The sequence below is a fragment of the Punica granatum genome, chromosome 7 (assembly GCF_007655135.1).
Source record: "Punica granatum isolate Tunisia-2019 chromosome 7, ASM765513v2, whole genome shotgun sequence".
NCBI classification, from domain to species: Eukaryota; Viridiplantae; Streptophyta; class Magnoliopsida; order Myrtales; family Lythraceae; genus Punica; species Punica granatum.
In genome coordinates, this window is record NC_045133.1 from 23,154,944 (window position 1) to 23,169,824 (window position 14,881).

The 14,881-nt window shown below is 41.2% G+C and overlaps 2 protein-coding genes across 4 annotated transcripts; one reads left to right on the plus strand and one right to left on the minus strand.

Annotated features, from left to right (window-relative positions):
• Positions 1-381: 381 nt before the first annotated feature.
• On the minus strand, positions 382-4,356 carry LOC116215528 (probable inactive receptor kinase At5g67200). The gene is made up of 2 exons (XM_031551270.1): positions 2,391-4,356; positions 382-1,107 (listed from the first exon to the last, which is right to left on the minus strand). The coding sequence occupies exons 1-2, from the start codon at positions 3,811-3,813 to the stop codon at positions 497-499; spliced, it is 2,034 nt and encodes a 677-aa protein (XP_031407130.1). The 5' UTR covers positions 3,814-4,356; the 3' UTR covers positions 382-496.
• A 7,686-nt stretch (positions 4,357-12,042) lies between these two features.
• Positions 12,043-14,467, plus strand: LOC116213243. Of its 3 annotated transcripts, XR_004158028.1 has the most exons (3): positions 12,047-12,358; positions 12,588-13,932; positions 14,068-14,467. XR_004158028.1 is itself a non-coding variant. In XM_031548112.1 (2 exons), exon 2 carries the CDS (start codon positions 12,516-12,518, stop codon positions 12,996-12,998), a length of 483 nt encoding a protein of 160 aa, XP_031403972.1. In that variant the 5' UTR covers positions 12,043-12,358; positions 12,490-12,515; the 3' UTR covers positions 12,999-14,467. The 3 variants fall into 3 exon arrangements, 2 of the variants coding, with proteins under 2 accessions (XP_031403972.1, XP_031403971.1); XM_031548112.1 differs by having other exon boundaries at positions 12,043-12,358; positions 12,490-14,467; XM_031548111.1 differs by having other exon boundaries at positions 12,588-14,467.
• Positions 14,468-14,881: the final 414 nt, after the last annotated feature.

Consider the following 14,881-nt stretch of genomic DNA (forward strand, 5'->3'; position numbering starts at 1 on the left):
CGGTGAATTATAATATAAATTATTATAACACTCTATAACTCATCCCTCCAGATCCGGCAATCCAAACAAGCCAAAGTTTGACTTTGTTCGATCTTCTGTGACTGAGTAAAAGATTGACCCAAACTTGTGATTTTATCATTATGGAATAACTGAGAAATTAAAATACATATATATCTTTTTTTTTTCTTTTTTGTGAACTGTATCTCTATTCTAAAATGTCTCAGTCGGAGTCATCTTTATCCCTGTTTCTTTAAATAGGAGAATCGAGATTGAATGAAAATGGACAGCTATACAAAATAAATACCAAAATCAGATAGCGCATATATATATATATATATATGGGTTTGCAACCAAATTGCCAAATCCACCTAGAAATCAAGATGAGGCATAAAACGAAATTTAGGTCTATCTCTTGAATAATTTCTATTCATCTGAAATTGTCAAATTATAGTACAAAGAAAGCTACAATACTATAGAGAGAAGGAGACGTTGAAAGCTAAGAGACAGATCCATTGTTGCTGTGTAGGTCCAATTCATGATCATCCTCCCCCACCCCCTCCTTGATCTCCTGCAACATCTTCAATACTTGCCACATAGTTGGTCTCTGCTCCGGCGATCTCAGCCTACACACCAAGGCCACTTCGAGTAGCATCCCTAACCGATCGTCCCCTCCCACCCCATCGTCTTCCCTCGTCGACCTCACCCAACCCATCACTTCCTCTGCTTGTGCCCCCTCCACATTCGGGTGCTGTGACGGGTTCTTGCTGGTCAGGAGCTCCAGGAGCAGGGTGCCAAAGGCGTAGACGTCCGACTTGGTGGTGGGCTGGGACCGGGTGGAGTGGCGGGTCTCTGGGGCTTTGTACACCAAAAGATTCGGATCATTGTCGTGATCGGGTGGTGGCAGAGGGTTGGGAAGGAGGAGAGTGGCGAGGCAGTAGTCGGACACGCAGGCCTCGAAGTCAGGGCCCAGAAGGACATTGGAGGACTTGAGGTTGCCGTGCACGAGCCGCCACGCCTGGTGGATGTAAGACAGGCCCTGGGCAACATCCTCGGCTATCTTCAGGCATGACGTCCAGTGGAGCGGCTTCGCCCGTGACGATTTAGAACCTGAACATGAGCATCATCAACACCGGTACACCGAATGATATGGTATAACTTCTCGACAAACCCGACGCTTCATCAATAACTTTTACTACCGCAAGATCTTGAATATCCGACATCAAATGGCACAAACGCAGAGAATGAAATGTTGGGAAATCAAATTAAGGAAAAACAAACACGACGGTGACATATACTTTTGGGCAGGCAAAATCAAAGTAACCATAAAGTCGATGGGGAAAAGAGGAAACATGGGCCCTCAGAATGGGCCTCCTATATAAGGACACTGCCCAAAGGTTGTGAAAGCAAATGGATACTCCCTGGCCCACCGCCACTACAGTCTCCGTCATTATAATTCAACTATTGATCAAAGATTCAATATAGTCACACCATTCGTCGACTTGAAATCATGAGATTTTAAATTTGATTTTCATCTAGAAGCTTTTTATTGCGCTTCTTATGTATCTATTCTACAATGGATCAACAGGAAGTAATCATGATTCTTTTAGATGAAAAACTGGTCCAAATCATATGGATCATCCCAACTAACAAGAAATAATCATGATTCTCTTCATTATCAGTTATTAGTCCAAATCATATGGATCATTGGATCATCCCAATAAGATGAAATCCATTTTCAATCACCAAAAAACTCGAGCTTCTACGACGTTGGATCAAACTTAAAGCAGTGCACCTCGAACTTTTTCAAGTTAAAGGGTGTGATTGAACATACTGTTTTACCCGTGAGTCATACCCTATCGTACACATTATTCTATTTGAAATGAACATGGGAGAGCAAGGCCTATGTTCCCTATGGAACACGCGTGGGACAAAGTGCCTAATAATACGACAGCATCTCATGCACCATAGTCTTTCCTAAAGCTTTGATGAATTGAACTAATCAAACACGAAGCATCCATTAATTTTTGTCAATTTCGCACGGCAGCAAGATTCTCGGCGTGGAAAGGAAAAAAACATAGATACACCCAAATCTATGCATCATCCAGTCATAACTACTATACTCTATATATCTACCCACGTAAAGAAAATAAGACCAATTAATTTTTAATTTGATTTATACCCTATATCCTTTATAATTCGGCCCTCACATGTCACATAATTCACTTTTGACCTTCTACTATACCTTTTATATTTCATGTTTCCCTTATACTAAGCGGTAATATAATCGACCGACCGTGAAATGTGTTATAGGCAGATATTATCGTGAATCAGTCGATTGTACCAAGTGACATTTCCTACGTGGTTATAGAGTTTAGAGGTGAAGGGCGTACCATGAATGAGGGAGAATAGGCTGCCGTTGGGCTGATAGTCGTAGATGAGGAGCCTCTCTTCCTTGGCCTGCAGATAAGCCCTGAGTGGGACCAAGTTCGGGTGGCGGAGACCGCCCACGGCCTCCATGTGCCCCTCGAACGCCTCCCTGTTCACCCCCGCCACCTTCCCGGAGTCGAGCCTCTTTACGCTCACGATCAGCTGGCCGTCCAGCACCGCCTTGTACGTGGTCCCCACCGTTCCCCTCCCCAGCAGCTCCGCCGACGCCCTCATCAGCTGCTCCAGCGTGTACAGGTGCGCCTCCCCTGCACAGAATACCAGGCTGCCGCTCCTCCCCACTCCGGCTCCCGCCCCCACCTGCATCATCCCTTCCTGCACCCTCTTCACCTTCTCCTCCAGCTCGGCCTCCTGCTCCACCCGCACCAATGCCGCCTCTTGGGCGGCCGCAGCCACGTATTCCGCCTCGTCCGCCTCTGTGCCAGCTCGGGACCTCGTCCTCTGCCTCCTCAGAGCCAGCACGAAGCAGACGACCGATCCCACCAGGACGAGGACCCCGCACGAGAACCCGATGATAAGCGGGGTCCGCTTGTGGTCGCCTCGTGGGGGTGGTCCGGTGAGGTTCACCCCGTGGAGCTCTGCGCTCTGTCCAAGCGTCACTGCCCCTGGCGGCGGCGCTGCCACCACCGGTGCGGAAGAGTTGAAGAATGGCGGCCCTGGGCGGCACTCCTTGTGCACGATCTCGCCGCAAAGCCCCGAGCTCGGCAGATACGAAGACACCCCGAAATGGGAGAGCACAGGGGTCACCGGGATTGCGCCGTTGAGATCATTGCCGGAGACGTTGAACGTCTGGAGGGAGGACTGGTTAAGCGGCGGGACGGTCCCGTTGAAGCGGTTCGAGTCGAGCCGGAGGTAGTTCAACCGGTCTAGCTTGGTCAATGACGGGGGGAGCGGCCCAGTGAGGTTGTTGTGGGAGAGATCGACGGTCCTGATGCGGTGGAGGGAGAAGATCGACGGCGGGAAGGGGCCGGAGAAAGAGTTATGGTCGAGGAAGAGGGTCTTGAGGTTGACGAGGCCGGAGAGGTCGGGGATGGGCCCGGAGAGTGAGTTGTTCTGCAGGCTGAGGACCCGGAGCTGGTCGAGCCGGCTAAGCGAGTCCGGCGAAAAAACGCCGCCGAGATCAAATCCCTCGACGACCAGCCGGACCACTCGGCCTTGGAGGCACGTGACGCCGGCCCAGCTGCAGTAGCGGAGGCTGCCATTGGTAGAGAACGGGAGGTTCCCTTTTAAATCCGCCTTCGACTTGAATGAGAGCAGAGCCGCCGCGTCGGACGGAAGTCGACCGGTCGACCCGGAAGACGCAGAGACTGTAACAAGAAGATGAAGAAGAAGGGGGGCAAGGAAGAAAGGTTGTTTTAGCTCCGGCATTGTTAGAGGGACATGAGATTTGGCAGTGGGAAGGGTTCTTCCTTCTGTCGTCTTGTTCTCTACTCTGCCTGCGGCTGCTTCGTTAAGGAGGAAATCTAGCAATCATGGTCTACATGACGACATGGCTGGTCCATTTTGTTTCTTCCTTCGCAGGGAGTAAAGCCATGGGAGAGAGAGGTGAAGAGAGCAGAAAGAGAGAGAGAGAGAGGGGTGGGGACTGAGAACGCAAGCTCAGAGTCAGTCACGTGAAGATAACACCGGTAATGTATGGGGCAGAGTACGTTGCAGTGAAAAGAGAAATGTCCCGTTTAAAATTACGGAGACGAAGTAGGACTCTGATGCCTTTGGGCATCAACACGCACCTTACGGGTCGAAGTTATTCGGGTTTAAGAATTTTTCACCAAGACCGAACTCATATGATCGGAGAGTTCGTTGTCGCTGCATGTCCGTCTAGACTATTAGATAAAAGCTTTTCCAGAACGTGTGGTAACCCCTACTTGCATTACTCGGAATTCCTTGTCCGTTGGGAATCCCCATATAATAATAAAGGGAAGAGAGTGGGGAAGAGAGTATAGTGCAATGCATTCATCACGATTTGAAAATCAAGATATTCCAAATCACTTGCAAGACTCCACCTTCTCATTTGCCTATCCCCAATTAGCAGGCTCCGGCTCATGAACCTTCATTGTCACCGGAGAATAAAAAATTCATATCTATAACCTTACCTTGACATCCCTAAAAAGGCCGTCTATTGTGCTAGCCCGGGAAAATTTGACACGAATCGGGGAAAGGGGTTTCGTGAAAATAATGAAGTCGGATCGGCAGAGTCATTTTCTGAAAGCTTTGTCTTGTTTCAAGCGACTGTTATCAATTGTGATCGGTTTAAACCCGACCCGAACCGATTAAAAAAATACCCAAGGGATTATCTGATAGCCAGTTAAAGCATAGTGTACGGTTGACTGTGGAGCTTTTAAAGACTTGGCAACAGATGGCAGTCTGGTTGTTGGCTGCCTCATCAGTACGCAAGAACCTGAGAGGAGAAGGCTGATGCTGGATGAGGCCCAATCTCTCTTCTTCAATTCAATTCAATTCAAAACTTGGGTCATCGGGAATAGACGACAGCCATGCTCTTTTCCACTTTCACTTCTTGTTGGTATCTTTCGGTTGGGGAAAATTCAAATTGGATACGGCTTTCTCGTGTTCCTCGGACGGTGCCCGCCATGGGATCTTTCAGCGGAGTCATTAGCGTGAAAAAGACCAGCAGCTAGCTATACTTTGGCTGCACTTATTTACTTTACCTTCAGCCAAAAAAAAAAAAAAAACTTTACATTCGGTTCTCGCTACTGGAAAGACAAGTAACAGACTAACTGGTTGGTAGCTAGCTAGCCTTCTTCCTGGTCCGTGAATCCTGGCTCGTGTATTGGCCGAGATGCTTCACGTTTTCGGGTCTATGCTCGACTGAGAGTCGAGTTGCTTTGAGCTTACCATGGACATGGAGCTTTTAGCTTGAACAGTTTTTGCAGAAGAATTGTTAAGTTGGGCATTATTAGATTCAGGAATTGAATGCGGAGTCTTAGTAATTAGCTCAGATATTGTAGACTCCCTGGTAGCAGAGTCGAGTATACTTCTCCCGGTGCAAATTTCGCATGTATTCGGGAGAGCCAGTCCCTAGAATCCAGTTATCATCGGTATTCATGGTTTGAGACCTTTGGCTGAGAAAATGCGAAAGGTTAAGATATATCATAAAAAGATTAACCAATTGAGTCGAATCAAATTATTCGGCGCCTATTCATCTTCGGTAAGATCTCGAGTTCGATGAATAAAGAGCTTTCTCCCATATTGGACAGACCTGGCTCATACCTAAATTGATCGGAACTCATTAAACTTATCCAGATAATGCATTCAGGAAAAATAACTGTATTGAAGGAATGGGCTTGGATTAGATGGATCCTTTCGTTCAGCTTCTGCCCATTTGGAATAGTTCATATTCTTGTATTACATTTTGGGATATACCAATTACATATAAAACTTTCTCCATTTCGTAGGCTGCAAGCATTTGGAAGTGGGATGGGCACCACAATTTGCTAGCTATGGTTTTTTTTTGTGAACCCTGATATCTAAAAGTCCAATTGAGTCTCGACTAATCCAGTCGAGCCGGGTCAGCCCATTAAGTGGTAAAACTCTCTCAGCATTGATTTTTTTGTAAAAAACTTGAATCCAAGACCTTGCTTAAGCAGAACAAGCGTCGAACCGCTTGAACCAACTCACGTTGGTAAAATGCGATCACCTAATAACAATCACAAAGTTAGTAAAATCTTCATAGCATCCTTATGCAAGCCCTTTATGCTACCTAAGCAACATAAGCCTTTGGCTTCAATGCCATCTTAGTTTCTCACCCTCTTTTTATCGATATCGGTTAGAAAGAAGGTTCCTAGACAGTAGACCTAAAACAAAATATTAAATGAAATAACGACGTGGTATGCAACTTCAAGAGTATTGCACATTAAGCTATATATGAAGCGTACGTTTCCTTTCACATTTTTCTAAATGTTTGATTGAAACTTTTCGCTTCTTACTTTGATATGTTTATAGTTTCATCTAATATCTTATCTAATAGAGAATAGAGAAAAAGAAAACAATTAAAACGGAAAATTATACGAACGAGAATTTCATCCAAGATTGGGTTTAGACCGAACGCGACTACAATGAATTTCCCTTTTTTTTGTTATCCTTCGTGTCATGTAGCTAGTGACGCACGCTCTCGCCCGTTAATCTAGATGTGTCATGTTTAATACCTAGTGGGACTACCCGTACCCCTTTATTAGTTATTTAAAATTTTCTTTTATTGTACTAAATCTTGGACCTCCTTTGTAATCGAAAAAATAAAGCGGGTTTACACATGAAATAATATGATACATTCCAGCATATACTTTGTAAAATCCATCTATATATGATACTTTGTTATTTTCTAAAACATTTTTTTTTTCCTGTGGACTTCTAAAATGATTTTGTGTACTTCTAATTCAATGTTATTTATCATGTTCTTTGACCATTCTCTCCCCACTCATACCTCTTCTAAGCTCATGAGTAAGGCTGTACAGAAGAGAGGCACCACAAAGAAGCGGGCCAACACATTTGCGTTCCTAATGGCTTATGTATTGGTCATGTTAATACTCCTTCAGTAGATACGCACTGTTCTGTTAGGAAATTCTTCGACTTCATGGCTCGCTTCTGTCTCGATTCAGTGGACACAGCATTTGACGGGTGAGATCTCATTTTAGTATTTGGGCCCAAACGAATTAATTCAGTGCGTTAAGTAAGGATAATGGGCTCAGCTCCTTAAATTACTGTATCGACATTATAGGGTCGAAGTTCCTTAACCGGGAAGGCCATGTTCGGAGTGTAAATCAATAAGGACTTCCTATCAAGCCAGAGTTTTGCAGGTAGAATCATATAAACCGACATAAGCTGTTTTTACTAGGTTCATTAGTCTCCCCTCGTTAGAAAAAAAAAATGTAAAATGTAAAAAGTGAACAGCCTAGTGGTTTGGAAATTAAGAACATGAATTCATATATCTTGGCTTTTCATAATCCTTTTGAAGCTCAATTCCGATCAAGAGATGATTTCAAGTCAGTTCCCGATTATACAAAAGATTATATTTACACGTCCAGGTTGAACGAATAATATATTTCTTTGTTTATGGACCAAGCTTCATTTATTTCCATCCGCGAAACTCTTAGTCATTAGTTGGAGCAGACGAGAAAGCATCCAAATCCAAGAGTAATTGAGACTTATAAGATGAATATGTACCACAATTATGTATATTCTATTTATTTGAAACATTCTGCTGGATCACATGACACCCGAGAGCCAAAACCATACGATAACACATCATGACAACGACGACGACATATATTATTCAGCAACAACATAATTTTATCACAATAGGATACAAAACATGCATATTATTATACAGACTCGATCGAGAGCCCTGTATGCGTATTTACCAGCTCTTGGCAGCATAACCGTACTGTTTAGCACAGCTGAAGACAATCCTCATGATATTTTCGCTCTTGAGAGCATACTTGAGGATGTTCTCGATCTCCTTCTCCGAGTAATGCGGGTTGATGTAACGCAGAGCTCCCTTTATCTCTTCCACGACAGGGTCACGCTGCAGCTTCTTTGCTTCTGGAGGAGGAGGTTCTTCGTTGCCGGCAGCTTCCTGATCTTGATCGGAGATGTTGCCTTCTTCTTCATATGGGTAGAAAGCATGTCTTTTCCTTTCATAAGACCGGCAAGGTCCCATATTCGCGCGACCGATGGAGAGGTTGAGCGCAAGCGAAAACAAACCTATAAGAATAATGCGTTTATATATTAGAGATAAGAGATTCCCCCGGTTTGTATGTATATGTAAAAATGTTAAAATTATATATTACTTTTTTCTATCTATTCATCTCCTTTTACTTTTGTATGGTTTAATTACCCATAAATGTCAAGGTATGCGACAAGGCATAGCTCACCTCCTAACTCAATAATTCCTCAATCCCCGCCTCCAAATTAAAACCCAATTTATAATATATATATATAGAGTTGTGAATTTGGAAATCATTTCGCTTTTATACTCTTTTTTTATTATTTTTAATATTGTCAGACTTGAGTATCATAGTCTTTTTGATATTGTAGGACTCGAATGACATTTAATTTATGTTGAACTTGTTAATGCACTGAATATTTATAATATGCGGTCTGGTTGTGATAAATTTTATTTATTAATTTTGTATTTGAAAATTGGTCATTTCAAACTCAAAACTGAATAAACCACCTGAAAAAATCGTAGATGTTGGAGGGTGATTTTTCTCTTATCCTAAATAGTTTTGAGGTGATCTTTAGGCTAAAAAAATTACTCGAAAAAAAAAATCGTGCCCGAAATTTTTACCAAAACCAATCAATTTCACCCCTAACTCTAATGTACACCATTACAATGTGCGGGGACGAGCATTAACTCTCAAATTGGATTGTGGATGAGAAATTAGTTGGCTATATAGATAGCCTTTCTTAATTTCTCCTCCTTAGGACGACTCTTAAGATGCAAACATAGTTCTTCCCTTGGAATATTAACATCAATTTTGCAACCCTTGTTGGCGCAGTTGTTTACATAATGGAAGGATTGTATGACTATTTTCGTAAAAGTTAATACTTCGAACATTGGGTTAGTCAAGGTCCATAAAAACTTTTGGTTACTAGAAAAAAGCGAATTAATTAAACGGAGATTTCGTTGGTTTCTCGAGTGCATCAATTTTTTCGCTTGAATTTTAAGCAAAACTATAGAAGTTGAAGATCCTGTTGGAGCATATTCACAAACGAGAAGACTCCTGCAAAAGGGTCACTACGACGAGCCTTATGTGGACGGTATGTAAAACAATTTACGCAGAATATTAACGTCACGTCAACAGAAAAGTAAATATATATAAATATATATGTCACTCTCAAAATATTCGTCGAGTCATTGGTCTTATTAAAGATGCTCCTCTCGTCTTTGAGACGTGGCGGTACCTTTAGTGATCTTTCGTGGGACAATTAATTGTTGAGCTTTTGATTTTTCAACGCAGGACGAAAAGAATATATTACGGATTTAACTGCCGTAATGGATAAAGTGCCGTGGGCATCAATCGCTACCCGCTTCTTAAGGGTGATTCGCCATGCTTAATATTGAGTTCAGGCCTATACTAGATCTTTTCAGAACTCATAATCGGTTTATAATTTAAATTTTTTAAACCCTCTATTTGAAAAACTCTTATATGTAATCGATATATCCTATGCGGCGTTTATAATAAACCAATGATTGTTAAAAGCATTAATATAAATGGTATAAAATCTGTAATAAATTGTTTTAATTTTTATTTTGTACGTATGTTGTTATGCAATACCATATGATATATTTTTTATGCACAAGACTTTCTCAAGTAGGTAACAAAAAAGAATACATATATATTCTATTCCTAAGTTCATCATCGGTATGTGTGGACCTTGTCACTTTTCATTTGGACTCATTACAGTTACCATCAATTATATTTATTTGAACACTTTTATGGTATTATTGTTTTCAATGTGAATTATGATATCTGAAAATCCATTTGAACCCTCTATTTGAGAAAGTTTTATATGTAATCGATATACCACAACCGACCTTTATATAATATAAATATTGTCTTTTTTACTTTTCGCTTTTACATTTTACACGTTTTGCCATCGTTAAGTGAATTGAGCTATGTAATTGGTCAAATTTAGTGCGGAATAATACATATATATATATATATATATGTGTATATATATGGTAAATTACACTGATGGTCCAAAAATTTTTAATAATGTATCAAGTTGATCCAAAAAGTTTTTTTTTACTACTTAATGGTACAAAATGTTTCAAAAGTGTAACATGATAGTACAAACCGTCATCTCGCCATTGACATGGGTGGACCTTTAAGTTAATTAAAGAAACATTTTGTACCATTATGTTACATCTGTAAAATATTTAGGATCATTAAGTGACAATTTCAAAAGAATTTGAACCATCATGTAACGTTCCACCAACTCCTAAAAACATATCAGAGCTACGTTTCGGCCATGTCAGTTTCGCTTGACGGCGTCAATGGTGAGATAACGGTTTGTACTATCATGTTACAACTTTGAAACATTTTGTACTATCAAGTAGCAAAAAAAAAAATTTGAACCAACCTAACACATTATTAAAATTTTTTGGACCACCAGTATAATTTACCTATGTATGGAAGAAGCCTCACTTTGTATTTCCCTGCAAGACTTATTACATACCTATCCCATGTTATGATGTAGACCATAATTTCCATAAATCTGTGGCACGACAGTATAACTTCAAGACTCTTTATAAAAAAAAAAAAGTATAACGTCAAGACTGGCCATGTCATGATGTAGACCATAATTTCCATAAATCTGACCATTAATTAATGCTACAAATTGACCGTTAATTAATGTTCTCTCTTGCCAAGAAATTAATGATCACCGTCACCATGCACTTTTTGCTTTATCAACCTCCCTTTACGAGATAAAATCGAAAAATGAGTAAGTAAAGTAACCGAAAAAAATTTAACCAAAACAAAGGTAAATAAACCACTAATCTATCTACCTATTTATAATATATAAAAGTTGAAAAAGCACAATTGAGACGCTGATTTTTGGAAACTCTCTGCTTGTGAATAAACGTTTTTCAATTGGTCGAACAACAAATTCTTGATCGAAAGTTCGTGTATGTGTCCAATTCTATCATTAACACTTCGTAAATACATCGTTTTCACATTTTTCTACATTCTATTCATGTAGGATATGGAGAAGACATCTTTTGTATTCTACGTGTGTAGGATATAGAGAAGATTCATTTAGATAAATATCCCAAAATGTGAAACCCCGACCCTCAATCCATTTATGTTGCTTATTATGGAAAAGGATCATCCAATTATGCCTAAGGGAAAACCAGTTACGAAAGAATGATAGGGCCGAAAAAAGGGATTTAGTGCGGTGTCATTTCTCTCCTCAATTTGGGACCAAGAGATTTAGTTTGATTCGAAAATTATTCCTGCATTAAGGTTATACTTAGCATGATGATGCCCAGTCTCATATTTTTGCAGAGTTGTACGTGCTTATAGTGGAAAATCTATATATATATATATATATGAGGAAAGAGTAGAGATATCAAATATACGTGATGGCATGAGTTCATTCTGTGACTGGCTAAAAAAATATATAGAATAACTCGACTTATTTATTAAGTTTGGTGAAGACAATAAATTATCTATGAAATAAATAATAAAAAATATCGACACAATATGTATATATATATTTTGCTAACGAGGGTATTGTCAAACTAATTCCCTCAGTCTCATAAACACATTACAAACTCATGGGACAGGTAAACCATCGGGGAGACTGTGAAGGTAATTCCGAGAGGATTCGAACCAGTGTGAGGAGTGTGGCAAACTACTCATATAACCCGCCAAGACAAAGTACCCCTCGCGGTTATCAACATTAAAATTGATAAAATCCTAAAAAGATCAACTAATTTATTTAATTCTTTTATTATAAGGGATGTCTATGTGCGTAGTAAATGTAAGGATAAGAATTAAAATGAAAAAAATAGGCATACAAGTCCCACTTATGATGATCGAATCCAGAATTTCTTAATTCCGAGCTGACGTCCTTGTGTCACTATATTAAGACTCGTTTCTCCATGTAATTTATTTAATTGTGATTGATATTACTTTTATTCTTAATTAATTATTCCATTTCCCAAAATGACATATCATTTCCAATACCTTTTACTAATTAGAACCCTTCTCGAGATTATATAATTTTGCTCTGGATTTTTAACCCACAAGTTTTGGCAGAAGGATTAGGATTTTACTAGCTAACGGGATCCCCAGAAATCGTCAAGATGATCATCTTAAAGGCTACAATTGCTTCGATACTCATCTCGTTAGCTGCCGCCGGTGAGGAAGCCGAATTTGTCAAGGAGGTAAAAGGATCGATGCTTAATTTACCACATACTGATCATTATTCGGTGTCTAACTCTGCACTGTCAAAAATGAATTAGTTTGATTTAACCGGAAACTCTATCTGATCATATTGTGGCGTCGTGTTAAGCAGCAGTAATTTTCAATTAGTTGACGTCAATGTTACTGTGTCTGTCATCGGGAGTTGGAGTTACTGGGAGTTCAATTTGCTCCGCTCGTGCAATAGGGCAGGTCTGTAGGAAGAGCGTCGCAGCTGTGGTTCGGTACGATGACTGTGTGCAGGTGCTGAACGGCGACTTCCAGCAGGAGACCAAAAAGGACCTCTATACGCTCACGATCCTGAGCCTAAACTTGGCCATGGCCAACTCGCCGCCTGCACTGAAGCCAGTGATCCAGGCGTGCTCCATCTGGTTCCTAGGCTCCTACAACAGCTTCCACTCGACCATCATCGATGTCAAGGCGGGCTCGTCGCTGGCCGACTTTTATCTCCTATATGCCCATGACGGGGCCACCAACTGCCGGAATTTCATGAAGCAGAGCAATATCAGCATTCCGGCGGTTGCGAACCGGTGCAATCACGTGGAGTTCTTTGCCTACGTCTGCTACACCGTTACTGAAATGCTCATCCTCAAGGGCAACTAATTAATTAATGTTCGCATGTTTCCTTATTGTGATTTTCCTTTGAAATGAGGAGCACAAAATTAATTGATGATGTGCATATTTTGATGGAGTCCTGGTTCAGGGTGTGTTTGAGACGTGCTATGTCGATCGGAAACTAATAAGAGAAGCCAATCGAGGGTTAGCTGTCCGATTTGGCCGGCCCTCGGACGGCCAAATTGGTGGTCACTAGAGGTTGAGAGTGTTGAAATAAAAGTAATTTTTCATTTCCGGTGCTATAGCACCGGCGAACGCCACCCCTACCAGCAGGTGCAGGAGAGGTACTCGCACTACTAAGCGAAGTCACAACACTCGTCACCTGGGCATTTGCTGAGGAGGAGGCAGCCAACTCTTGGCTAGGGCACGGGCTTACGGATGCACGGAAATTCTTCAATCAAGGGTCTTAACCTCCAGTCACTCATTGTCACCGTTAGATCTTGCAAAAGTTAAAGACAAAGATCGGACGTCTTATACGAGACCGGTAGAACAAGTTGCCGGTTTCTTCACCCCCATTCCACACCCAAGAAAACCCTCTCTTTCATTTTTATTTTTCTTTTCCTTCTTCCCCACTTTCACCTGTCCTTCTTCCTCCGCCCACATGGTCGATGCCCGCCTCCCTCTTCTCCGACCAAGTCCACAGCTCAGGCGAGCTTCGCACGACGCCTCAGTTTCACCTCCTTTCTTGCTCGATTTGGGCATCAGGCTCTCTTCCCGCGCCTGTCGAAGCTTTGACAGCAACAGCACGAGCTAAGCTTCTCTCCCTCAAAGGCGAATGGATTTCTTGCGTATCATATTGGGGAACGTGGTGACAGAGATCCTAGTCGCTGCAAGAGGGAAAGTAAAAGCGACCACTTCCGGAAATGTCCACGGCTATGGAATTTCTTGCGTATCATATAGCTGAGTTGTTTTTCATTCTCGGGTCGGGTTCTCATGTCCCTGGATTTCGAGTTATTTTTGTTGTCTGATAGCTCGTGATTGTTGAATGATCCATTCTTATATGACATTACAAATGAAAGCAGATTTTGTACTTAGCCAGCTATTGGGTGTCTTACAGTTAACTGCAAGATGATGCAGGAACAACAATTCGAGATCAGTCAGAACTTTTATTTAGTTGGCTGGAAAGTCTACTGCGGTCGACTATGATTCACTGGGATGAAGCGTCGTACACATGCCTTGGAAATTCGTACAAAGAAAAAAAAAGAATGTGACAAGAATGAATCAGAGTACAATGCAAATTGTCTCTTTGAAGTTGAAGATTTCCTCTGAAGCTCCTCTTCAAGCCGACCTAAAGGACATCATCATCATATATCATGCCGTGTTTTCATCTCTCATGACTTTTGATTGTGAACGCTTGTTGTGCATTTTAACCCGATTATTTGTTGTTTCTCGTTCTCCGTATTAATACGAATGAACTAATTTTCTTTTCAATATTTCACACATGTATTGGTTTGGTATGACCGATTAATGTGCAAAATTGTGTGGCTCGACTATACAAACACTCAGCATCAAATAGGTACAGTAGTGGACACTATTGAACAAGTCAAGAGTCATAAGCCAATTGTGTTGAGTAACCTGCCATAAACACAACTAATAAGGGGGAAATCAATGACTATTGGAAAAGTTATTTTCTAAGGTGTTACACGATAATCTTTGATATTGTCACGGATTTAATGACAAAGAGGAAAAATAAGTATATCGAAACACCGAGAAATCAATCATTAAAAAATATAAGAATGTAGTTTAAAATTAAATTGGTCCAACAAGTTGGGCAGATCTCGTGCCTCATCATTTCTTCTTTCGATTCCTTTTCTGCGTGGTAGTAATCGTCCTAAGAGACAGATCAACAAAAACAAGAAAATAAGATTTTA

What these genes read in the sequence shown, in the direction of transcription:
- LOC116215528 (XM_031551270.1), bottom strand. Translation starts at nt 3,813, where the DNA reads ATGCCGGAGCTAAAACAACCTTTCTTCCTTGCCCCCCTTCTTCTTCAT. An exon ending in CCTATTCTCCCTCATTCATG is followed by an intron (nt 1,108 to 2,390) that starts GTACGCCCTTCA and finishes GCTCATGTTCAG; the next exon opens with GTTCTAAATCGTCACGGGCG.
- LOC116213243 (XM_031548111.1), top strand. Translation starts at nt 12,278, where the DNA reads ATGATCATCTTAAAGGCTACAATTGCTTCGATACTCATCTCGTTAGCT. An exon ending in AAGCCGAATTTGTCAAGGAG is followed by an intron (nt 12,359 to 12,587) that starts GTAAAAGGATCG and finishes GCAATAGGGCAG; the next exon opens with GTCTGTAGGAAGAGCGTCGC.